Genomic DNA, 24,666 nt, shown 5'->3' with positions numbered 1-24,666 from the left:
ACTTCATAGCTGGGTTAGGGGGACAGTGTCACGCGGGGTGAGTCATACACTTCATAGCTGGGTTAGGGGGACAGTGTCACGCGGGGTGAGTCATACACTTCATAGCTGGGTTAGGGGGACAGTGTCACGCGGGGTGAGTGTCATACACCAAATAGCTGGGGTAGGGGGACAGTGTCATGCGGGGTGAGTGTCATACACCTAATAGCTGGGTGAGGGGGACAGTGTCATACATTTAATACGTGTCGTTTCTGTGAAGGGGGGCATGAGGGGGAATGTGTCATACACGTGTCCTGTGGCAGCGATGTGACGTCAAACTGACGCTGACCCCTTTGAAAGGGGGGTGGGTTGTAACTTATGCCTAGGCTGTACTGGTTAGCCAAAGGGTAACCTAACTCAGATAAGAGCAATAAAGAAGCCATGGTAACAAGTCCTTGTGATATTAGAAACTCTTTTATTGGCCATGGAAATGCAGTAAAGGGAGGGGGTGTGCATGTCGACAGTGAGCCAAGTGAAACTGGCCATTTTTCAGCCTGCTTCAGTGAAATTATCAGATAAAGCTTCCTGCTTAATATGTGTTTCACGTTTTCACCCGTGACTCACATGGCAGCATCACAAACGATGAAGACCGATAGAGGTGCAGAAACAGCCCGTTTCCAGTGCTACACTTGTCAAAGAGGAGAATGTTTATGTTCCTCACATGCTCGTTTTCTTCAAACAAGCCCAGGATTTTATGTTTTAATGTGCCGTGGGATGTTACAGGTGCCAGAAACAGAGCAAAATGCTCAATCTGAGTTCAATTAACTGTACAAAGTAAGCAAGTCTGGGTGGGTGGGTGGGTGTTTTATCTGAATGGATGAGTCTCTGGTGAGTCAGAGCAGGATGCAAGCATTTCTCTTTTGGGCATTTTATTCATTTGACACAGTATTTATCTAAAAAGCTGTGTGTGTGTTTGTGTGTGTGTGTGTGCGTGCAATATACACACACAGTGATGCACAGCTCTGTCACTACATAAGAGCACCGCTGTGGTTCGACTCCTTGAGCACTAATGCTGATGAGTTGCAGAAAGGGTTAATGATGAGTCATCGAAACACCGATGTCCTTTTGACAGCCGTATTGCCTCAGTAGAATCATTTAGCCAGGTTTGGTCCCAAAAACAGCTTTCTGGGGAATATGCTAACAGGCTAAGTCACCCCGCATGTCTCTCATGGACTCTGCTTGTGTACTATGGTCATGTCTCATCTTGGAGGGATTATTATGGGCTGTCTCTGGCTTGACCCGTAGCAGGCATAATCATAAAGATTCCTTCCCTTCTCCACACACGTCATCAGTTGTTGGCTGCTGCTGTCGTTGCTTCTGTTTTACCCGTAAGCGGAGGTGGCTGTGGGACAGGATGGACCCGCCTCTCTCTACCTACCCCCCCACACCCCTCCCGCCCGGCTTTGTTTTGGCGCGGCCTCCATCTCGTGAAATGCCAGTTATGTCGCGGAATGCCTATCGTGCCGCCACTCCCCGCCAGCTGATTTCCCATCATGCCTCTCAGTCTTATGTCTCAAATCCCCGACTGCACTCATCAGTAATACTGTTAAAAATATTATTGATCCCCTGGACAAAGTACCTATCTGTAGTAAATATTCAGCTCTGTAGCTGCTGACATTCTGTGTGTGCAGCAGTAAGATACTATGTATAAGTCATGTTAATAAGAGTGTCCCTTAAGCAAATAACTCCTCGGAAGAATAGATAGAATGGAAGCTTCACAGAGCATGTCAGCACATGCTATGCCACACCTGGTCCTGGGGACCTACTGCTGCTGCAGGTTTTTGTTCCAGCTAAGCTCTTAAATAATTAGCCTTAATTGAACTGCTGATTGATTTAATGTCACTATTCTAATCACCTGAAACCAATTCATAGCGAAGGACTTGCTCTACTTGCTGTTTGATACAAAAGGAATACATGTAAGGCAAAGTGATGAAAAGAAGTGACGCTGTCAAACTGAAAACACCACAGATTTCCTCCTAATAGTCCAGTGTTCATCTGTTGAGTGACTGATTGAATCACTTTTAAGTGAATCGAATCCCTAAATTCATATATAAAATGGTGTTTCGTTATTTCATCCTTCAGTTAACAAAGTGCACAAAATACAGTCCTTACTTGATTGTTCAAGGACTGAGATCGTATGCCCTTCCGGGCTCTCTGTTTGCTGAGACTTCAACTATTCATTCAATCAACTGTTTAATCAAGGCTTATTAATTAAGATTTCAGGAGCAAATAAAACCAGCAGGTGTCTTGGATGCGCATTAAGTACCTGTGGTGTAATCTGCGGGGGGAGTGCTGTGCACGCGTATCCTGTAAGGAGTGCTTGGCTGGGTCATGCATCTTCATGATGTCCTACCAGATGAGGCAGAATTAATTAGGGAGGCATTATAGCAAGGGTTGGGCTATGCATCCCACGCCTTGAAATCTGGACAAAAGATCTCCTGTTCTGGCTCTGTTCTGAGTTCTCCAGTCCTCGGGCCGTTTCTGATGTGTTTGTGGTGAGTTTTCATAATTACAGATGGCGTGCACTTCAGTGGATGTCAAGGAGACACCCACATGTCTGTTTTATGCATCCTTGACTAATACACCAAGCTGTTCCACAGCTGTCTGCTCTCCTTTCAAGGCAAGGCCCCGTAGACCTGCAGCAAGTCGGTAGCCTTGGAAGGGGCCGATATCGAAGGCGAGCTGCCGATCTCCATGGTAACAAAACAATGATGAATAACAGCAAGTCCACAAAGCCAGTAGTAAATGGAAGATTTTATTATGATATTTCTAAATGATGAAAACTCTTCAAGTGAAAAATGACTTGATGTCTTCATCGCACTGCCTTTGCAGCTGAGGGTCACGGCGATGCCTTTTTGTGTAAATGCAGGATACATTAATCTGAGTCAAACACTGCATGATATTGTGATGGAATATTAATATTGTATATCTTAGATGCTTATAAGAATTCAGTCGAGAATTCATTTTTTTTTTGCATATTGTACGTCAGCCAGCCCAGGGAGAAAATCCCATGATTTCTGTCATGGAAAATATAAACGACAAATAATAATAATATATAAAAATAAAATCTAAATAAAAGAAAGATAATAAATAAGAAAGAAAATAAACTTCCACCTTCATGTACCCTCTGTGGCCAGCTGATTAGGTACTCCTAACTAGCATGGCGAAGAACCCACTTTTCTGGGCTGTTGGGATTCATAGGCAGCTTTGCTGGGGGGCCCCTGAGTACAGTCCTCATTTCCCAGAAACCCAGAAAGGTGCTGTGGATCATCTGCTAATGGCAATGGGAGGAACGGCTGTCTCAGTTTATCCCTTCCTGCATGGTTAAATAATTTATTTATATAGTGTAGTTTATGGCATCTATCCATTTACACCCAGCATTCTGGTAATTATATAATCTGTAACATTGCCTTGGATTCCCTCAATAGTTTAAGTTCACTCATGGATTTTCCGGCTGTTAATTGGTAATATTGAACACGCATACCGTTTCCAGTATTTTTCAATAATTATTGATCGAGCCATTGTTAACGTGACTGCAGTTAGAGTCATTTCTGTTGTGTCACACTCACTGGGTTTTAAATTAAGAACAAAGTGTATCAATGAGGCATTATCAGCAGGCGATGAAGCCAGGCAGTACGTTTACATTATTGTGTTACTTCAACTAAAACTGGACTTTTAAATACATGTAAAGATGTTAGTCTGACTGAAATCATACTAAATTAACTTTCTCAAAGTTAACACACCCAGATAATGCAGTTTGGAGTCGATTTACTCCTGCAGTCCCCCCCGCTCCGGGGCTTTGACCCAGACGTAACAAAAGATGCCAGCAAAACAAACGGAAATCGAGAAAATTTATCATTGTGAGAAAATGATTTTCATTTTCCCCTCATGAACTCAGGCAGCTAGTCAGAAGCAGATGAGTTACAGTAAGGCAAAGTAGACCTATCAATGTAAAAAAAATTACCATAGTTTAATCAGGTCAGGTATTAAAATAAAAAACCAAAATGAATATTGTAAGCGGACTACTTCATTACATTCATTCAGTCAATTATTTTAACAGTATTTGTACAGGAAAGATTCTGTCCCAAGATTTTTGATCCATACAAGCAGTTGATCACTATAACTGTGATCACTATAAGCAGCTAACACTGTATTTTGAAATTCCTGGGTGGTAGAAAGTGCATAGTGGAGCATAGCAGAGTTCACGCTGTTGGCACTCTCCAGGGCCATACATTAGTGTCGTCTGCCTTCGGATAACACCAATAGCCACAAGGAATACAGTGCGTCGTGTTTGTGTCCAAATCACTACTCGACATTTTACCTATTTGCCGCCAGCTAAACTGATTCTCAGTCATTTGGTCTGTGACACAATAGGTCAGCCGGACAAAGCCCAACAAGCTGAAAGGAGCCCTATCGCCACCTACTGTAGCGGAGTCAGACATACTTTGCTTAATAAATCGATTCCCCTCCTGTGCATGTATGCTGGGACAAGGACAGTAGTCCAGTTAGATGGCCTAGACAAACTATAACCGTAAGTCAACTTAGCTGTGCATATAAACATGCTGAGTGAACATGGAGGAAGACCCCGGCCTGCCTGCCTACCTGCCCACATTACTCTCTGTGCCCCCCTCAGGCTGGGATGTGGGTAGCCACTGTATCTCACACGCACTGCAGTGATGTCACTGTCTCCTCACCCAAATGTGACAGATATCCTGACTGCCGGGCAGCAGCGTAACCCTGCGTGAGGTTTATCTCTCCAGCTAAATAGAGTCTCTGGTGTTTAGGTGCTTGTTGCTCCTCAGCCAGGTTTCCTGGGCCGGTTCCCCATCTATTCCACTCTCCCTCCATCTCTCCGGCTCAGCATACCTCCACAGCGTTGTGTGTCGGATGGCAGCCCCCGGCATGGTTAAGGTGCCACCCCGGCACTTTAAAGTGGCCCTTCTGCCATTATAGGACCATTGTGCATGTGTCGTTACCCATGTAAGATTTCCTGTGTAAAGTAGCTGTTATAGTATGTCCCAGGGAATACCTGTGTGCGACCTGCACTCGTCCACACTACTGCTGTCGCGTAACCGGGAGATTCTCCACGGCCATCACTGTGAGGACCCGCTGAGGTCCCCAAGTTCCACCTGATGTCTGCACGTAAACTGCGGCGTTAATTATGTTTAAACGAGTTGTGCATCATATTAACTTGCTGTAATTATGACATACTGATAATAGTCAGGAATTCTTGAAATCTTGTAAAATGGATGCTGTGCAGAGACAGACTCTTCGGTCGCCGCGGTGATTCCGAGTCAGAGACCGTCAGGCACACAGATGGCTCCCACCAGCATGTCTGAAACCGGACTCTGTTTCTGGGAGGCCCAGCTCACCCCGGCAGCCCAGAGCAGGGGCCCGTCCCAGGGGCCATGAGACTTTGATCTGGGGCCTCTGGCATACGGGCCCTCAGCATCTCACGTGTGGCGCCACGCGACAGAAGGACAGGGTTCACCTTTCATGTGACCACCAGGCCCCCCCCCACCTCCTCCTCCAAGGCATCTCCCATTACAGTGGGCTGGGGGGGGGGGGGGTGGGGCGGTTCTGTCTCATGTCTCAGACCATCATTGTCTGTTGATGTCGGGGGCGATACCATTAGAGTAACACTGACAGGCAGCGGTGCAGGACAGGTACCATTTAAATGTGGCCCCCGGCTCACATTCAGGGGAGATTGTAGCACTTTGGATGTACGCTGCCCCTGACTTGAAAGCGCTTTACGCTTGAAAAGCTCTGAAAGGCCCATGTGCATGAGCAGGAATGTGAGGCAGGTCCCTCCAAACAGGTAAATTGGACACCACCAGTTTGACAGGATGTTTTCCTTTCTCACATCTGCTCTCCTTTTTATCTCCTTAACATGGCAGCTTCTGTTCCTCTGTATTATGTATCTTCCTTTAGGGGTTCCTGTAATCAGCAACAGTGGATGACACTGTCACCTCACACCTTCAGGACTGGGGGTTTGAATCCCACTTCTGCTGTGTGAGGGTAGAGTTTGAGTGCAGTGTGCCTGAGTGGGTTAGGGATCATAACTCTTTGCCATATGCTCTTAGGTTCAAATCTCATGACTGGCTAAGCAATGTATTTTACATTGCAGACCATGGTTGACCCTGGGCTCTAATCCTCTTCCTAAGAACTTAAGAAATTGACAAATGAGAGGAGCCCATTCAGCCCATCAAACTCGTTTGGGGAGAACTTAACTAATATCTCAGAGTTAAAATCTTACCTAGCTCTGATTTAAAGGAACCCAAGGTTTTAGCTTGTGCTACACTAGCAAGAAGACTGTTCCATACTCTAGCTGCATGCTGTATAAAGAAGTGCTCTCAAATCCAATTTAAAATGTTCTCTAAGAACATAAGAAATTTACAGACGAGAGTAGGCCATTCGGCCCATCAGTTGCTTTGGGCAAAAGCATCTGCTTAATAATCAATGCATTTTAATACAAACAGGATGGGAAATAAGAGTATTTAATTTGGTTTGTTAATATTTAGGATTAATTAAGATTGCCACCTTATCGTGGTGATGGGGTTTGTGTGCCTCTGTGTTCCTAGGAGTTATGTTGTCTGGGGTCATTCTTCCTGGTCTCTTAAAGCAAATTGATCCTAGGTGAGCAGCCATAGGCCCCTGTGATGATTAACAATAAGGACCATGCAACTCTTCCCGTATCAGGGAGACTGGGGCCTCGTCCTGGAGTCAGGCCTGGGGGGGCTCGAAGGCGAGCGCCCGGTGGCCAGGCCTTTACCCATGGGGCCCAGCTGGGCATAGCCTGAAGAAACAACATGGGTCCACCCTCCTGTGGGCCCACCTCCTGCAGGGGGAGCCATGGAGGTCAGGTGTGATGTAGGTTGGGTGGCAGAAGGCAGGGGCCTCAGTGGACTGATCATTTACTTCCAAATCTGGCTTTAGGAGCACGGAACGTAACCTCTCTGGTGAGAAAGGAGCCAGAGTTAATGCAGAAGGTAGAGAGATACCGACTAGATATAGACAGGCTCACCTCAGCACAGGGCTTGGGCTCTGGAACCAAACTCCTGGAGAGGGACTGGAGTCCATTTCACTCTGGAGTTGCCCTTGGTGAAAGGTGCCATGCAGGTGTAGGGACACTTATAATCCCCTAGTTTGGCACCAGTATGTTGGAGTGTACCCTAGTGTATGAGAGGGTCACCTCCTTTTGACTTAGCAGCAGTTCAGAGTATCTGGCCATCTTGGAGAGTTTTAGTTGGGTGCTGGAAGGCTCCCCCTCTGGGGGCTTTGACAATGAAACCTGAAAGGTTATAATTCGGAGGAACGACTTGGCCAATCTGAACCCAAGCGATTATGTGTGCTTACTGCAGTTTGTCCATAACAAAGAGCATGTTTAAACAGAAGGTTCATAAGAAACATCAGTCCTTTCTTGTTCACCTTAGGCTGCAGTTTGATGATCGATCAGACCTGTGAACGCATGTCCTGGACACTCGGGTGAAGAAAGAATCTGAGCTGTCAGCTTATCACCTTTTGGAGTTTTTGGATCAGATGGTGGGTGAGAATGCCAGATATACCTAGACCTAGTCGACCAAAATGCATAGTGAGGGTGTGCTGGGAGCGTCTGGCTGAGGCCTCTGTACAGGAGATCTTTTGTCGCACCTCTGACAGTGGCTGGAGACGTTGAGTCTGAATTGGTGGTGTTACAAGCTTCCATTGCTGAGGAGGCTGTGCAGAGTTGTGGTTGTTGGTGCCTGTTGTGGTAGAAACCTCTGAACCCAGTGGTGGACACCAGCAGTAAAGGGATCCATCAGGCTGAAGAAGGAGGCCTTCCAAGCTTGGTTAGCTTGTGGGACTCCTGAAGCAGCTGACAGGTACCGACAGGCTAAGCGGAATGTGGCTTTGGCAGTTGTGGATGCAAAAACTTGAGAGTGGGAGGAGTTTGGTTTATTCTGGCGAACAATCAGGCAACTCAGGAGGGGGGAGCAGGGAGCCCAGGCTGTTTACAGCGATGATGCAGCGGCATTGACCTAAAATGAGGATATAGTCAGGCAGGGGAAGGAGTACTTTCAGGACCATCTAAATGACTCTGACACGCCGTCCTTGGAGGAAGTAACGCTGGAAGACTGACCCATTCATTAGAACACTGAAGTTATCAAAAATCTTTTCAGTGATAAAGCCCCAGGAGTGGATGAGAATCGCCCTGAGTTCCTGAAGGTTCTTAATGATGTTGGGTTGTCTTGGCTGACATACTTTGTAAACATTGCACAGAGGTTGAGGACAGTGCGTTTGGATTGGATGGTCCCAGTCTTTAAGAAAGGGGACTGGGGGGTTTCTTTAATTTCAGGGAGATCACACACTTCAACTTCCCTGAGAAGGTCTATCCCGGGAGACTGGATAGGTAAATCCGCCCGTTGATCGAACCTCAGATCCAGTACGAGTAATACAGATTCTGTTCTGGTCACGGAACGCTGGACCAGCTTTTCACCTTCACAAGGATAGTGGAGGGTTCATTGGAGTTTGCACAACCAGTCTCCATATGTAGTGTGTACCAGGGCTGCCCTTTGTCACTGATTCTGTTCATAACCTTCATAGACAGAATTTCTATGCGTAGCTAAAGGGCGGATGAGGTCTGTTTTGATGACCGCAGGATCTTATCTTTGCATTTTGCAGATGATGTGGTCCTGTTGGCTTCATTATGCTGTGACCTGCAGCATGTACTGGGGTGGCTTGCAGCTGAGTGTGAAGTGGCCAGGAGGAGAATGAGCACCTCCAAGTCTGAGGTCGCAGATTGGCAGGCAGATCAGTGTAACATCAGCAGTTATGTGGACATTGTACTGTTCTGTCATGGTAAAGAGAAAGCTAAGCTAAGCTGGAAGCTGAAGCTTTCGATTTACTGGTGGATCTACATTCCTACCCTCACCTATGGTCATGAGCTTTGGTTATTGACTAAAAGAATGAGATCGTGGATAAAAGCAACAGAAATGAGTTTCTTTCGTGTCTGGGCTCAGCTTTAGAGATGGTGAGGACCTCAGATATTTTGTAGGAGCTCAATGTAGAGCCGCTGTTCCTCTATATCGAAAGGAGCCAGCTGTGGTTCAGGCATTTAGCTAGGTTGCCTCCTGGATGCCTCCCTGTTGAAGTGTTTTGAACATGTCCAACTGGGTGCAGAACCCAGGACGCACTGGAGACATTCTTTCTCTCAGCTGGCCTGGGAATGCCTTGGTATTCCCCCCAGTGGAGCTGGAGGAGGTGGCCTGTGAGAGGGAGGTCTGATTATCCCAGCTCAGACTGCTGCCCCCGTGACCCAACCCCAGATAAGCGGCAGAATATGGACGGATGAATAAGCTTATTGTAGGTAATCTGACTGTAATGGCTGACACAAAAACCTCCACATCGGAGATATGTACAGTGGTGCTGGTCGGTTTCCAGTGCCAATGAGATGCCCGGTAGGCAGGCCCACCCCATGCTCGGAATGCAGCTAAAGCTAAAATAGCCATGTGCTGCGTAGCCCCCCCCCCCAGCCAGAACAGGTCAGGCACAGCTGCGGGCTCCACACTGACGCCGTCTGGCCCGATGAGTGACGGGCTGGCCGGGCTGGCACAGGCTCTGTCAGTGCCCCCCCCCCAGTCTGGCTTTTCCTCTTTTCTTTCTTCTTAATCACATCATGTCTTTGTTTTACAGTAGTCAGGACAGCTGTTCTGTGGGTGGGCATGTGTCTCGGGATGGAGGCTGGACAGGGGATGCCTGACCTCACTGCCTCAGTCTGTTTCACTCACCACTGCTTTTCTCTTCAGAACCTCAGGGTCTGATGCAGTTTAAATTGATTCCTTACATTAACAGTGTGAATATGGACATGGACCTTCATATCCAGCTGAGCAATGGCCTCAATCCCCATCTGTCTGAACGTCCCTTGTCTACAATGACAGCAGACATACAGTCGCTTCCAAAGTGTTTGTAATTCCTTAGCATATTCACTTCCATTCTATCCCTGCCTTGGGCCCTTAGCCTCCGTGATTGGTTCTAGACCCCTCGCGACCCTGAATGGCACAAGTGGTAACAGAAAATGGATGGATAGAATTCCATTATATTCTCATGCTTTCTTTATGAAGTAGTGTTGCGATGAGCATTAATAATGGACATAAACCATTGCCGGGTGAGTTCCTTTTCAGAAATGACACAGAAGAATGTTCCCTGGTGTTTTACACATATATATGTTTTAAAAGTGGAATATTATTGAAAACTGGGCCAAACTAAGTCACTTGGGATGGCATGTTAATTACAAACAGGTCAACGTGAGGTAAAGTACTATTTCCAGGCTCTGAGTGTAAGATATGAAGTATTGTTTTCTGATCCAAGGATTTTGGGATTTATATGCTTATTAGATTTTTTTGACCTTTAAAAGACTCATTTGTGTCATTGGGGAAATCAGGCTTCGAAACCTACAATGGGTGATGTTATTATGGTATATCCCAATGGGACACAACAAATTATTCAGCAGAGAGGAGGTTCGCCCAGTTAGTGACTGACAGCACGCTAATCCCGCCCACAGGGTTTCGAAGCATCATCCACCCTCAGGGAGTTGCAGCATGAGATTAAATGTTTGGAAGGTTTTTCCCGGGCCGGATTGCTCCACTTTAGGGGAGCCCCTCTGTGTCCAGCAGCTGTCAGCGCTGTCTGTGTCATGTGACCAGCCCCACACAGCGGGTCCTGCCCACCCTGTCATCCGCTTGCTTTTTCGGCCAGGACTCTGCCTTTTTCGCGATGAACTGTCACCTTAAAGGAGCGGCCGTGACTGCAGCAGTCATTCACAGCCACCTGTCCCCCTGTTTGGGGGGGCGATGTGACAGCACAGGGAGAGCCCTCCCCGTGTACTCTTAGTGGGGACAATAGCTCATCTTGAAGGACTGATGTTTCTTAGGTGCCCAAATCCCCCAATTAATGCCACGGTAGCCCCACTGACTCACTGACATTTGTGGTGGTGATGGGGGGGTTGAAACAGCATGTCACAGTCCAGCTTGGTGATTTTTTCCATCCCTGGCTTACGTCGGGCTCTCTGGGGTTAAAGTCAAGCCCATCTGCCCATGGACCTTAGCTCCCCTCCCCCACGTGCTGCCCATCTCTGGAAAACGATCTGCCTGCTTCACAGAAGGCCCCACCCTGCAGGCTCCTGAGGTCGCGAAGTGTGGTGCATTGAGGGTGCCGGGGGGGGGGGGCTCCCGGCTTACTTTGCTGTAGGGACACTCATGTTCCTTTCATCCTGTGCTACGCCTCATCTGGTTTCCATCGTCTGAGCCTGCCAGTCCCTCACACTCTCTGTCCGGCCCTCCCCACAGTGCCTGGCCAGCATTTTGGGTAATGCGGCCGCCCGCACCCGCCATTTGCCCAGCCAGCCTCTGTCCTTGACGGGCAGTCGTTTCGCCGTGCTTGTGGCTGAAATTAGCATCTCTTCCCCACATCGTTTCATTAATAGCTAAGAGGCTCTGATTCTGCTGCCGTCAGCTGGGTAAAGGGCATTTCATTTTAAGTGCTACCAAACTGCCCTCTTGACTTGCATCTGTGTTTCATCAAATATGATTTTTTCCTCTCTTTTTTTGAGCTGCTTGTCACTCCATCTGTTTTTTAATTGCCAGCCTAGTTTTTAAACTGAATTCAAACAGACCTCTTTCTTCATAGACTGGAACTGAAGTTAGAGTATTACTGCTGAAGCTCTTTGTAGAATTTATTTTTCTAGAACAGAATTTATAATGATCATAGGCCAAAGCTTTTAACTAAGTTGTGCTTGACAAAACATTGATGATTAAAACTTTTAACAAGGTAAAGCTGCAAGTAAAATTACAAATGTGTCTGAGGCAGACCCTCACTTTCCTAGAGAATCATCACTGCCTCACACAGACCCTTGCTGCCCCAGGGAAGTGTTACTGCCTCACACAGACCCTCACTTTCCCAGAGAATCATCACTGCCTCGCACAGACCCTCACTTTCCCAGAGAATCATCACTGCCTCACACAGACCCTTGCTGCCCCAGGGAAGTGTTACTGCCTCACACAGACCCTCACTTCCCCAGGGAATCATCACTGCCTCACACAGACCCTCACTTCTCCAGGGAATCGTCACTGCCTCACACAGACCCTCGCTTCCCCAGGGAATCGTCACTGCCTCACACAGACCCTCGCTTCCCCAGGGAATCGTCACTGCCTCACACAGACCCTTACTTCCCCAGGGAATCGTCACTGCCTCACACAGACCCTCGCTTCCCCAAGGAATCATCACTGCCTCACACAGACCCTCACTTTCCCAGAGAATCATCACTGCCTCACACAGACCCTCATTTCCCCAGGAAAGTGTCACTGCCTCACACAGACCCTCACTTTCCCAGAGAATCATCACTGCCTCACACAGACCCTCACTTCCCCAAGGAATCGTCTCTGCCTCACACAGACCCTCACTTCCCCAGGGAATAGTCACTGCCTCACACAGACCCTCACTTCCCCAGGGAATCATCACTGCCTCACACAGACCCTCACTTCCCCAGGGAATTGTCACTGCCTCACACAGACCCTCGCTGCCCCAGAGAATCGTCACTGCCTCACACAGACCCTCACATCCCCAAGGAATCATCACTGCCTCACACAGACCCTCACTTCCCCAGGGAATTGTCACTGCCTTATACAGACCCTCACTTCCTCTGGGTCACAGTTGAGATGGGGGCTCTCTCGCTCTTCCACAGCCTTACCGTGCAGCCCCTTCCAAATTCGTACAGACATGAAATCAGTTTTAATTTCAGGCCTTGATGCTCCAACAAGCAGCTGATAATGAATAATGAAGTTACCAGTACGCTGCAATTTCATGCATGTAATTACAGAAGCACTCTGTAGAAAACTGTGTAGATGTGGGCGGGTAGCTCATGGGTTTCACTAATGCTTCTGGTCTGTGTGGGTGCAGCTTGCATGATCTCCCCATGTTGATTTAGTCCTGCAGGTCACAGACAAGGTTAATTGACATCTCAAAGAGTAGGTGTGCAATTGGTGTGTGTGCACCACGATGGCCTGGTGTCCTGTTCACGGTGTCCCCTAGCCTTCGGTAAGCAGGTGTAAAATGGATATACAGTGCATGTGTGGACTTTGGATTTCTGGTTATATGAAGTATCGACGCTCGATCATATATAAGGTTTCATTTTAATGTTACCTGGGTGTTACATTAATGGAAAACAATTTTGACATTCATGATGGTTAAAAACAACAAAAAACTTATCTATAGTAACACAGAAATTACAAAGTCGACATGTGATTCCACATAATTTTTCCTCTTAAACGATTTGTGTCTTTCATAAGTTAAGGCACAGTAAAGAATGAAAGATCAATTCTCCATATTTCAAGCCTTTTCTGTTTCTGAAAAACAGATGCACCCGTGTACTGGTATAAAAAAAGAAAATGTAAACCGTTTAATGCCATTTACTCTCTGTTATACTTTCATCAAAAGCTGGGAATGTCTTAAGTCAATGAGAGTGACGTACACTTTGCAAGCCCCCTTTGCATAGACAGTTTTTTTGTTTGTAGGCCTTGTCACCAAACTGTGGTCATTGTCATTTGCGTTTCTAGATCCCGTATTATATATCACTATGACATGTGATCTAACCGCAACACAAAGACTCTGCCTAGCAGACCTGCGTTCAGAGGGTCCGACTCCCTCAGCTGTGTTTAACCCCCAGCAAAATGTAACAAATAAGCGGATGCATGGAGATGAAATGGCGGTGCCTGTTCTTGTGGTTTCATCCAAAGGGCTGATTAGCGCATACAGGCAGATGCCCCTCTCTGCCTCCCTCCTCCCGCTCGCAGATGGCGGCCAGGCTGGGCGTCACACACATAAGCCACACTGACCCTCTCCCTGTCACTGCCGTACCTGCCGTGCAGTGTGAGCACACATGCTGGGTCCCCTTCCATCTGCAAGGCCACGGAGGCTGCCCCCCCCCTCCCCCGTCTTTGAAAGAGCCCATCCTGTTTCTGAGCAACATCATGAGAAAGATCAGAAGTGTCTACACAGGTGTTCCCCAGCGTGGGCACAGCCAGACCTACTTTGCTTCCTCCCAGGAAGCGTCGTGTTGCTGGATTTGCTGGTCAAACCCATGAATCACAGTTTCAGCATCAGGCTACATCTGCAGACCATTAAGCAGCATGTAAATATCTTGCATTAGCATCTCCTACTGCATGCAAAGGGCTTCACATGGAGTAAATAGGCTTATCTTCACACGACCACCTTGTCTCTTAGTTTGCTCGCTATCTCATCGTCCTTCCTTAACCCTGCCACAGAACATTTTTATTTGGAGGAATTGCAACAGAAATTTGCGAGAGGATGCAGGTTGTTAAGGGGCGACTTCTCTCCCATAGTGAGAATGGTGAATGCGTTCCTGCAGCTGCACCGTTGCTCCCTGATACTGGCATGCGTGTGCATGATCCCGGCATACCTCCCACAGCGCACTGCGGCGGTCCTCTCGTTACTGCGCTAGTGTCATTCACACTGACCTGCGCTGCCAAGTGTCTGCAGCAGGTTAAAGGCAAAGCCATTATAGCCCTCATCTCTTTTCAGTTCTTAAAAAAGATTAGGAACATTTAGCCAAACACGTTGGAGGGAAAAAAAAAACCTTCATAGATAGAATGAAATCTGCTGAAATTAAGGAAACCTTTAGGAAATGGGTTTCATGATAAAGTACGAGAGTCTCCGTCAGGAAGTTGCTGTGAATCAGGAGTGCTGCCGTATTATCTACCCTACATTTGCTCCGCTTTGAAGATTAGCGCTGTCACTGTTATTCATGGATTTCTTTCATGCGTTCGGGCCCCTTCTTAGTGGGGGGGACTTTTCTGGTCATTGTGGTCTCTGTAGAAATGACACACACACACAAAAAATAGGAAACCCCCCTCAGGCAGCGTAGCTAAATGCAACTGTACATTTCTGTATAGCTACAGATGCCTGTGAATGGGGGGGGGGGGAGAGGGGGCGCGATCAAAACCCAAGACGGACGACTGTGAAAGATCGACCGCTTTTCCAAGACGCTTGATTTGAAAAAGCACCGCACATTAAATTCTGTGTTTAATGCCAGGGCATAAGTCATGGGGCGTTCTGTGCCCAGTGCGACATGAACATGTGTGTATGCCGAGGATATTTATGCTTTATTGCGTCTTTACGCCGTCATAGCCATTAATCTGTGAGATTTACTACCTAATAAAATTCATATTTTGATGCATTGCGGCATTTTCAGGCTGAGAGTTTTTAATGTTTAACATCCAGAAAATGCAGTGTATATTTGACTTTTGAGGTATTGTTAAATTGCAGCAGTAGTACTTCTTATGAAATGCATGTAAATGGATAAAATTCTATGTACCTCAGTTGAATGCATGATGATATTTTATAGATGTAAAAATGCTACCCTAAAAGGACACTCTCCGTTTTTGGACAGTAGCTCAGCCGTGTGGAAATTGACTTCTGGGCGACCCCTTAAGATTTCAATCCTTTCGTTTTTTTCTCTCACTTTTGACAGGAAGAGCAGTGGCTTTGTACTATTTCTGAATGCTATGGAAATGTCTCCCCATGATCTCTTTCACTGGAATGGCGATGGGTTTTTTTGGCAGGTCGCACACATATATTTCTGTCTGATACTGTGGGAGAAAGATCGTCTCCTTCGTACTCTTAGTGATGGTGCTGATGTCGCCTCTCACCAGGGTGGCTTGGTTCGTTTGTTCACTACTTTCGTTTGCGATTGAGGTGAGCCGGGCGGAACTAAGCAACCCGAATCATCGGCAAACACGGAGGGTTATCGACCGCTGGATGGCTTTGCCCTTGCAGGACACGTGGGCGTTCCGGCTTTAACATGGGGACTCTGGTTGCTATGGTGCCGATGTCACAACTGCAGGAGACCAGCCAGACTTCCTGTCAATCACTTCTTTGTGTTCCAAGCAGAAGGTGGAAGGAAGATGGATGAAAATCAAGCCAGTGTGAATGAATGCATCTTAAAATACAGTGCTATAGTTCTATTTTCTATACTGACCTTGTTGGGCACTCTGCCCTACAGAATAATATATAACTCTATATGCCAATACATATTTATCTGTGACCCTATGGGTGCAGCCAAGGCCTTGAAATAGTAATTAAGTTTGGGTCTGCTTTGACATGTGTAATGAAAGGATGACTTTGAGAATTAATATTTGATACACATAAAGGCAGAATTTTTGTGAATAATAGAGAGTTATCCTTTTGACCTGACCATCGGTTTCTGCAGGATTGAAAGAGGCTGTGAAGAATGTGGAACGATATGACACAAAAAAGCAATTATCTTTAATTTCTGAGAGTCTGTGGGCCTTTGCCCTGTAAGTGTGGGATTATTGAAGATCTGATGCATGTCCTTTTGTTTGATGGGTCTGATGTCCAGCTTAGCGGAGTCGAATGGGCACTTTGAAGGCACCCGTTTGAATGGTAGCCTTTGAGGCTTCCTTCGCCTGACGGTTCCGTCTTTTTGGTGCCGTTGGCAGCTGTTCTGGTTTTTCCTTTGTATGTTTTTCCTATTTGCCGAGAAAAGGGGATTTATGAGTACATGTTCCTGAAGTTGTCCCCACAGGGTGCTTCCAGTCAAGTGTGATTAGAAATGACTCTGATGAAACTGACCACTAGGGGGACAGCCCCCCCCCCCACCCCTGGGACACAGGCCTCCACACATATAGTTTACTCAGTGCTTGACCTCCTACGCTAAGGGTAGCATTGATGCTGCTGAACCCATAGCCACCATGATGTTTTATTCCCCTTTTTTTTGGGGGGGGCATCTTTCCCCTTGTCCCGGGCCTTCTTTTATCTCAGCTGTGAGACTTAGTTGAAAAGACTGCCAAGTGGGCCCCTCCCCCCCACCCTGGTCTCAATGGGGATAGAGTGGGGATGAAAGCCTTCATGGCCAATTGCAAATGCACCTCCCCTGCTGCTAGGGCCTCCCCCTTTAGCCCTGCGGAGTGGCACACGGCTGCGGGGGCTTTCCCCTCGCTGACCCAAAGCCGGAGCTCCATTCATTCCAACTGCACTGAGCCCCTGTCTGTGCGGGGGGGCCACAGAGGCCGCGGCCCCTAACTTTCAATTAGTGCTCCCCTTATTGTGCTGCCCCCGCTTTTAAGGCCTGGGCCGGCCGGTGGGGGGGCAGGGCGGGGCAGGAGCAGGGGCATTGCAGCACAATGCTTCAATCAGCAGCACATACAGTTTCCCTGTTCAGCGGTGTAAACAAGCCAGGAGGAAAGGGTTACTTAGGAGAGCCATTGATGCCTTTGATTGACTTAATCTTTCTTCAGGGAAAGGAAGTTTGCTGCTGTTTTCCATACTCCATGGATGACCCCCCCCACAAGGAAGGGAGGGAGACAAAAAACTCCTATAGCAAATCCTGTGATGGCTACTTCTGTCCTCTGCTGGGGGAGGAAATGGCTCTGTGCTTTATAATGCAGGTTTGGGTGCCGTCAAATTGGGGCACATTATGAAAGCAGCACATGTTACCAATCAATCAGTCAGTCATTCAGTTTTCTCCACCTAATTGTAGATAGGACATGTAGGTCCAGTGTGGTCAGATGGGGTGGAGCGGAGGCAGGTCAGCCCTGGTTTATGTCGCATGTCTGACACGTGCGTTCTGCTGCCCTGTAACATAGACAGCTTTTAGCTTCTCACTGGGGTCTCTGGAATCTCTGTGGAAATGTGTTACTATGCTGTGCTGTCGCGGTGTGTAAATGAGGTGATCAATGTCAGCTTGCAGGCTCAGCAAACTGGGCACCAGGCTCTGTCTGACAGTTGGGTTCATTTTCATTACTTTCCCATAATCCCTCAGTCCACCTGACTTAAGCGGGACTGTCACCTTGCCATGGCCCATTTCTCTGCAGTGTCTGTAAACAGTGTAATTTTTTTTAGATGATGAGATGTTTATGATACTACTGTGAAGGATGATTTATCTCATCCTTGAGTCTCTGAATAAGACTTTCTGTGATAATGCAGATGTGGGCCACATACAGGTAACATTTCAGTAAATGATGACCGCATATCGCATAAGTCTTTAACAGAGCTGATAGATTCCTATTGCTTAGCGATTTTTGTAAAGTAACGTATTACTCACAAGTTTGTGGTGATGCTGATATAAACAGACCTACTGCGCTGCTGCTGTATAAAGGTATAACACATGTAATTACAGTACATAATACTTGACAATGATAAACAACTATGTTACTGGTTTATGTATTTTTACTATACTGTACTTTCGTTATTTAGACTATGCCATATAGCCTAGGTGTGTAATAGGCTATACTAACTAGGTTGGCCTAAGTATACTCTATACCTTTTGCAGAATGAAATCGCCTAAGGACACATTTCTCTGAGTATATCATTGTCGTTAAACAAAGCGTGACTGTAGTGCATTTGCAGTTAATTAAATTGAGTCTTATAAATGGATGCTCCTGACTCAACAAGATTGAATCTTTGCACAACTAGTGTCAAATAAAGCTGTCGATCTTCCAAGAACTAAACCATAACAGGTTAACGGTGGGAGTGGGAGTGGGGGCAGGGGGGTTGGGGTGGGGGGGGGGGGGCTGTAAATCATTTTTGCTTGTTACTAGTATTTCCTGGGCTGTGGCAAGAACGGCCCTCCAATGATCACTGTATTTCCTGAGCTAATTATTCACCTGGCATTTGCAGTAATGTTTTCCACTCATGGTATCACTATAAACATGCCTGTTGTTTTGCAGCAATCATGGAAAGTATTTGTAATGTAACCTCCACAGACTCAGGGGAGACGGGGCCCAAGGGTCTGTCCTGAGCAGCCAAATCATTTATTATTAATATTGTTCTTAACAATAACAGTTGTGATGACAATGGCAGTGACGATTTGGGAGTTTGGATGGCATGCCCCTGAAGGTGCATGACACAAACAGAATTCCCCTCTCTCGCTCTCTCGCTCTCTCTCTCTCTCTCTCTCTCAGATCTCCTCTATGTTTTCTGATATCCACCCTAGCAAACCGGTTATTATTTCTGGGAAATAATGAAAAATGCTTATCAACACACCAACAGAAAATGTATCATTCTTCTGATTTATCGTCATTTTTTATGACCACCTTTAATCGACGTGCACATTGGCGTCAGTGGCCCCTTGACACTGGGTTTATAGAGCAGTCAGGAGGTCCCGGGTGTAAACGTCTCCTTCTATATTTGTGGACGGGGAGAGCTAATGCTGTAAAGCATGAAACGACCCATTAGCTTCCAGATCCGAATGTCACTTAAAGGGCCGGTCAGCCTTTTTTTGCCCTTTAGAAACCCCTCTCTGGGTTTCTCTTCTATCCGTCTCTCCAGCCTGTTAATTTTGTTGGTTTGTTTTTCAAAATGATATGTTTAAATACATTTCATGAAAATCCTTGGTAGAGAAAGTTAAATTTTAGGGGATGTTCATGATTTACATTTAGAGCCGTATTCCACCAGACGTTCACCCTACCACACCACCAAGACCTGACATTATGACTGTTTAATCAGAGCTCCAGGCTATTGCTGCTACTTTGAACTTTCTTTTGTTTAACCAATTTAATGCTAAATAGGCATTATTCTCTATGCCTGCTGGGTGAAAATGTCGAAGCCCTGAAATTAAAGGATCCTTTATGACAAAACCCCCCATTGAATGGCTCCTGGCGAAGCCATTTGCTGTGGAGATTCTGGCGTTAATGGCTGTCTCCTCTTTTGCTGTGGGCTCTGCTATGAAGGATAATCTATGTGTCCAGACTGTATAATCACATTATGAACGTCACTATTTACATCTGTTAGATATACTTCAGATTTTCTTTTAGTTTTTGAGACTTCTCGCTGTCTTCGGCCTACTTTTCTATGTCCTTAGTACTTCAGGATCGTTAAAGTGACTCTGGAATCTCTCTGCTCTCTCGTAGGCTTACATCTGCAGGACGACATTTCCAGCGACACAGATGACTTTTTCCAGGACAGGAAAGGAGGTGAATGTTTTACTCCAGGACCGCATCCCTTATTTACTGTGCTCAGAGGCATACAGATCATTCTGGAATATTCTGGTTCAGATATTTATTTCTCTTTCTTTGCTTTCCTGTTAAGATTTAGCATCATCCGCCCCTTGGTTAACAATGTATTTCGGATCCAAGAACAGCAAAGATTGAGGACAATTCTCCTGGTGTTATACCTTTGGGGGAGGGGAGGGGGGCTTAACTTACCAGGCCAAACTCCCCAGCAGCTGGGGGAGTGAAACTGCTTCCCGGTTTGATGGGAGATCCATCTGTCAGGGCTTGTTCTCAGCCAGGAGAAAACCTCAGAGTGCTTGCAGGTGTCCCGAGAGAGCGGAAGTAAGGTGGGGCAGGGGGGCAGATCCCCCTGTATGGGCCCGCTGGACCCAAGCCCGGCCCAGCCAGCCAGAGTGAGGTGTTCCTTATTAGCAGGGGGCCCAGGAAATCCTGGACGATACCAGGTGTCTCCCAAACATCTCACTGCTCATCATGGCTTTCATCTCTGTCTGCATCTCCTCTGTGAACGAGCTGGGTCTGGGTCACATGATTAGCCCGGGCTTGGAGGTTCTGCTCCGGATCTGGTTTGTCATGTTAGCCGCATACTGTGTCTGCCGCTGTTGTGTGTGTTTTCCCCTCATTTTTAACATAACGCGCTTAGACCAGCAGGGTGCCCACGGCATCACCAGCTTTCTGGCCTTTCCTTCTTAATTAAATGTAATTACTTCTTCTGTGTGTTGCTTATTTGTGTTAGTGAATGGACGCCTTCCCGGTTGAGGTGGTATCACCAAGCAGTAAGAATTATTTGTGTTTTCTGCATTACTTAATCTAAATGCAGATAAGGTTTCTGAACAACAATAATGATTATGAAACTGTACATGGCTGATATAGTTCATGAGTTCTGACTAAAGGCCACTGCATAGAATCTAAGCTGCTCGTAGCTGCATTTCCTACAACATGGCCTGATCCCTGAGGTTACAGTTCTGAGGATGTGTTCATTAGGCTACAGTGTGGGGCATGTTGTAGGATATATTGAATACTATTTGGCATGGTGTAGGATGCAGTGTAGAGTATGGTGTAGGATATATTGTAGGATATGCGGTCATGCTGTACCTACACTGTACAGATGGTGTAGATTCTATGCAGAAGTATAAATAAATCAGCCTTAATTTAGCTGGGTCATGAATCCATGTAAATAATTTTGTGTATCTTCAAATCCAGTCTTTTAAGTTACACTGGGCAGTAATTTATATATGGGTGAGTGATTTTTATCCATATTTTACTCATGTTGCCTCCTTCTAGACAGCAGCAGACTTCAATCAGTTTTATAGTCCATTTTCAGTGGAAGGAGTCATCTGTGTAATGAAAATCAGCACGGACGAGGAGGCCCTGGGCACTCTGAGTGAGTGAAGGACCAGTCTCATGCATTGCTTTCTGATTGGGTTAGGAGTGTGATGTCAGCCTCGATCGCCCAGCTCATAGGCCGTTAAGCTCTGTTTGTGGTTAAATGCAGCTTGAGATTAGCTTTGGTCGGAACTTCTGAATATGAATAATTGGTTGGATGCTCAGTCAAGTGCCAGTGCAATTTCTACCTTTTTTGTTTCTGATTTTGATTCTGTTGAAATGTGTTTGAATTATTCAGTGTTTTCTGGTTTACACGACTGCTAATAAAACATTTTTAAGATCTCGTCTGAGCATCATATTTGCTGGGCGTGTGTCGTGCTGCAGGACACGGATAATGGTCCTTTGCCCATGTGTGTCATGGTGCTTCTGAGCTGCCTGCTCACCACCTTCCTTTCATATCACCAGACTCCCCAAAAAAGGCTGATAAGCGCAGCTGCTGAGGAAACAGGCAGCTTCTGGTAGTTGTATGAAACGGCTCATAGCGGAGATAATGACCTGAATGGCTGTCTCTCTCTCTCAGGCTCTGTTCCTGGGAGGATGTGTTTCCTTATCTGCCTTTAATTAGAAAGGAAAGCACAGAAGATGCTTTGGTGTTCCTCACAGACACTAATGATGATCTGAGAGGGGCTGAAGCAGAGATGTCTGGGACTGGCGTGACGGTTCAGGGGGACATTTCTCCCTGGGCATCATGGGAAGCCTGCCGCCCTCTCCTGCCGATCTGGGCTTCTTTCTCTGAGCAGGAGCTGAAGCTCCACACTCCCTAGGGCCCCCACCTTTCTGTAGACCTGCCTTTTTTCCACTGGCTAAATATGAACCCATACAGGTTGTTTTTCCATAGCAAGCCACGGATCGCTAGGGTCCTCGGTTGCCATGGCCGGTGTTGACGTCCTGTCAGGTTCCCGGGTGGTACTGACTCACAGCATGGCAACACTAGTCTGGTTAAGGCTCTGCTAATTATGGACTATTGACACTTTCCTTTGCAGTGTTCCTGTCCCTCGCAGGCCTGGCCTTCCAGGAGATTTACATTCCCAAATCATCAGCGAAACTGATCCATTAAGTTATACTTTTATGTGTGTGCCGGTTGTTTATTGGTTATTAATGGAGGTACAAATATAGCGAAAGGGCTGTACCCATGTGGACTAATAAATGGGCAAGACCCCTGAGAGAGAGTTTGCTGGCATAAATTTTCGTTGAAAAATGGCCCTGTATGGCGAGATTGGGTTAACGTATCATTTAACAGGCAGAACATTCTGGCCTATAAAACAGGGGAGCCATTTTAGTAGAGCCATGAAATCAGAATCCACCTTCCTTATTTGTATTTCCAAACCTACAATCCTCTGTGCTCAGTGTTGATGCTGGGGCCTGCCCCTCCCCAGTCGGACTGCCCCTTCCCTGCAGGCTTGCCCCCCTCCGCAGGCCTGCCCCCTCCCTGCAGGCCTGCCCCCTCCCCACGTCGGGCTCTTCTGGCTGCTCGGGTCTCTCTCATGCAGCCATGAGGATTTGTGAAGTCGCACATAGGGAGCAGATTCACGGCCTTTCGCAGCCGTACTTCAAACGCTTGGCAGGCCATCGGGAGCCGCTGCAGTCTCTGGAGAAGCCTGCAGGGATGAGCTGGAGAGCCGGATAGTCCAGCAGCTGTTGTGAAAGGGGCCTTTCACTGGAAAATATTATCAGGAACGACTCCTGCAGCTTACACTGTTGTGTTTCATTCTGTGGGGTCCCCAGCCTCTCACCAGTCACGGATCTGGGCTTTCATAAAGTAAAGGCCGAAGGTTGTTTACCCATTTTCAACAGCTCATTTCTTATTTTCAGTCTTTCTTTCTTTTGTCTTTCTTTTCCTCCCCAAGAGGAGACTCCTGCTCTGCCTCCCACCTCCCTTGATATCCACCTTCCCGTTTGGTAGCCATGGGGCAAACTGAGAGGAGATTGACACGGACGCGCTGAACTTTGGCCATTTTCTCAACAGAAAAAAAGCATCCTGGGCTGCAAGAGACAAACGAATATGTCAAAAAATAGAAATAAATCGATCGGTAGATGCTTGGAGGTGCGTGGAAACAAGATTCCCTGCCATAAATTGTTCATAATCATAACTGAAGATCTGTTGGAGGTTTCCCATTTAAGAACGTTCAGGGGAAACAACGTTATGCAAGATGACATAAGAAATAACCACGTGGTGCTTTAATAATGTAGAGATTTTTTTTTTTCGGGGGGGGGGGGGGGGGGGGCTTTTGTTTCATTGCGTCAAATCTTGGTTGGCTGTGTTAGTTTGATGGATTGAGGCGACTTCCGTAGGGAAGTTGCCAGTCGGGCACTGTCCTGTGCTCATATACACACTCCTTAAAGATCTCGCCATGGGGTGGCACAAGCGTTGGGCTCAGCAGACCCAGTGCGGGGGGTTAAGTGGGCAGTGAACCTCCAGGGAAGAGGACATCAGTGGATGGATTGTCTTGTCTTGTCTTCCTGCAGGTGTCAAGGTCCCCACCCCCCCCCTGGCTCGCCCCAGGTCCACGCCCGTCAAGCTGGCCCCTGCTGGACAGGAAGAGGCTTTGGCCAGCATCAGCTCCATCGAGGGGGACACCGATTCCTCTGGGAACAATTTCTTCTAACTCGCAGCCTTCCAATCCACTCAGCTGATGCCCCACAGTTGGTTCACATCGGCCTCAGGGACCAGTCAACTACATTTAAGACTTGTATCTCATATTTTAAGATTTATGTCTTTGTAAAGATACTAAAAGCTTGTTCTGTATTGAAATTTTAAGTGAACAGTTTTTTATGGCAATTTAAGCTGTTTTTTATTTTCTCCCTGCTCCGTCAGGGTTTTAAGTTGATATTTTAATGATTTTTCGATGATTAAAGGCTTTCTGTTCCCATCCTTGCACATCTTTCTCGCACTGATGCTCCGGTTGGGTTATTAATCTACTTGGTTACAGTGCGTCTCACCAGCACTCTGAGCCCGCAGAGGCCCGGCAGGAGCTGTGAGGTCATCAGGGGCAGGCTGCTGGGAGCCGGGGCTTTCATGTGGGGTGGGGGGACTGGGGGAGGGGGGGACATGCTGTTCACCCAGCATCCTTAAGGGTTTTTTTCTTCCCCTTCTTCAGTCAAGATTTTAATAGTTATGATGCAAGTGATGGACCAAACAGATCAGCCCACCTCAACAAGTGGCGTGGGGGGGGGGAGGGATGGAGCAGACCAAGGGGGTTCTCATGGGGGGTTTCTCTCCTGG

At 47.0% G+C, this 24,666-nt stretch overlaps 1 protein-coding gene across 10 annotated transcripts in view; it reads left to right on the top strand.

Annotated features, from left to right (window-relative positions):
* The window catches only part of kiaa0586 (KIAA0586 ortholog), a 147,643-nt gene extending 123,330 nt beyond the window's left edge, over positions 1–24,313 (top strand). For 8 of the 10 annotated variants that reach the window (XM_048974517.1, XM_048974514.1, XM_048974516.1 and 5 more), the window contains 2 exons: positions 19,959–20,021; positions 23,910–24,313. In XM_048974517.1, coding sequence (XP_048830474.1) covers positions 19,959–20,021; positions 23,910–24,049 — 203 coding nt within the window. In that variant the 3' untranslated portion in view covers positions 24,050–24,313. Of the gene's footprint in view, positions 1–19,958; positions 20,022–23,290; positions 23,488–23,909 lie in introns of all 10 variants that reach the window. The other 2 variants (XR_007382275.1, XR_007382274.1) reach the window with 1 other exon arrangement.
* Positions 24,314–24,666: the final 353 nt, after the last annotated feature.

This window comes from Brienomyrus brachyistius, chromosome 14 (assembly GCF_023856365.1).
Source record: "Brienomyrus brachyistius isolate T26 chromosome 14, BBRACH_0.4, whole genome shotgun sequence".
NCBI lineage: Eukaryota > Metazoa > Chordata > Actinopteri > Osteoglossiformes > Mormyridae > Brienomyrus > Brienomyrus brachyistius.
The sequence above is the reverse complement of the archived record's forward strand: the minus strand, read 5'-3'. Positions and strand labels throughout refer to the sequence as shown.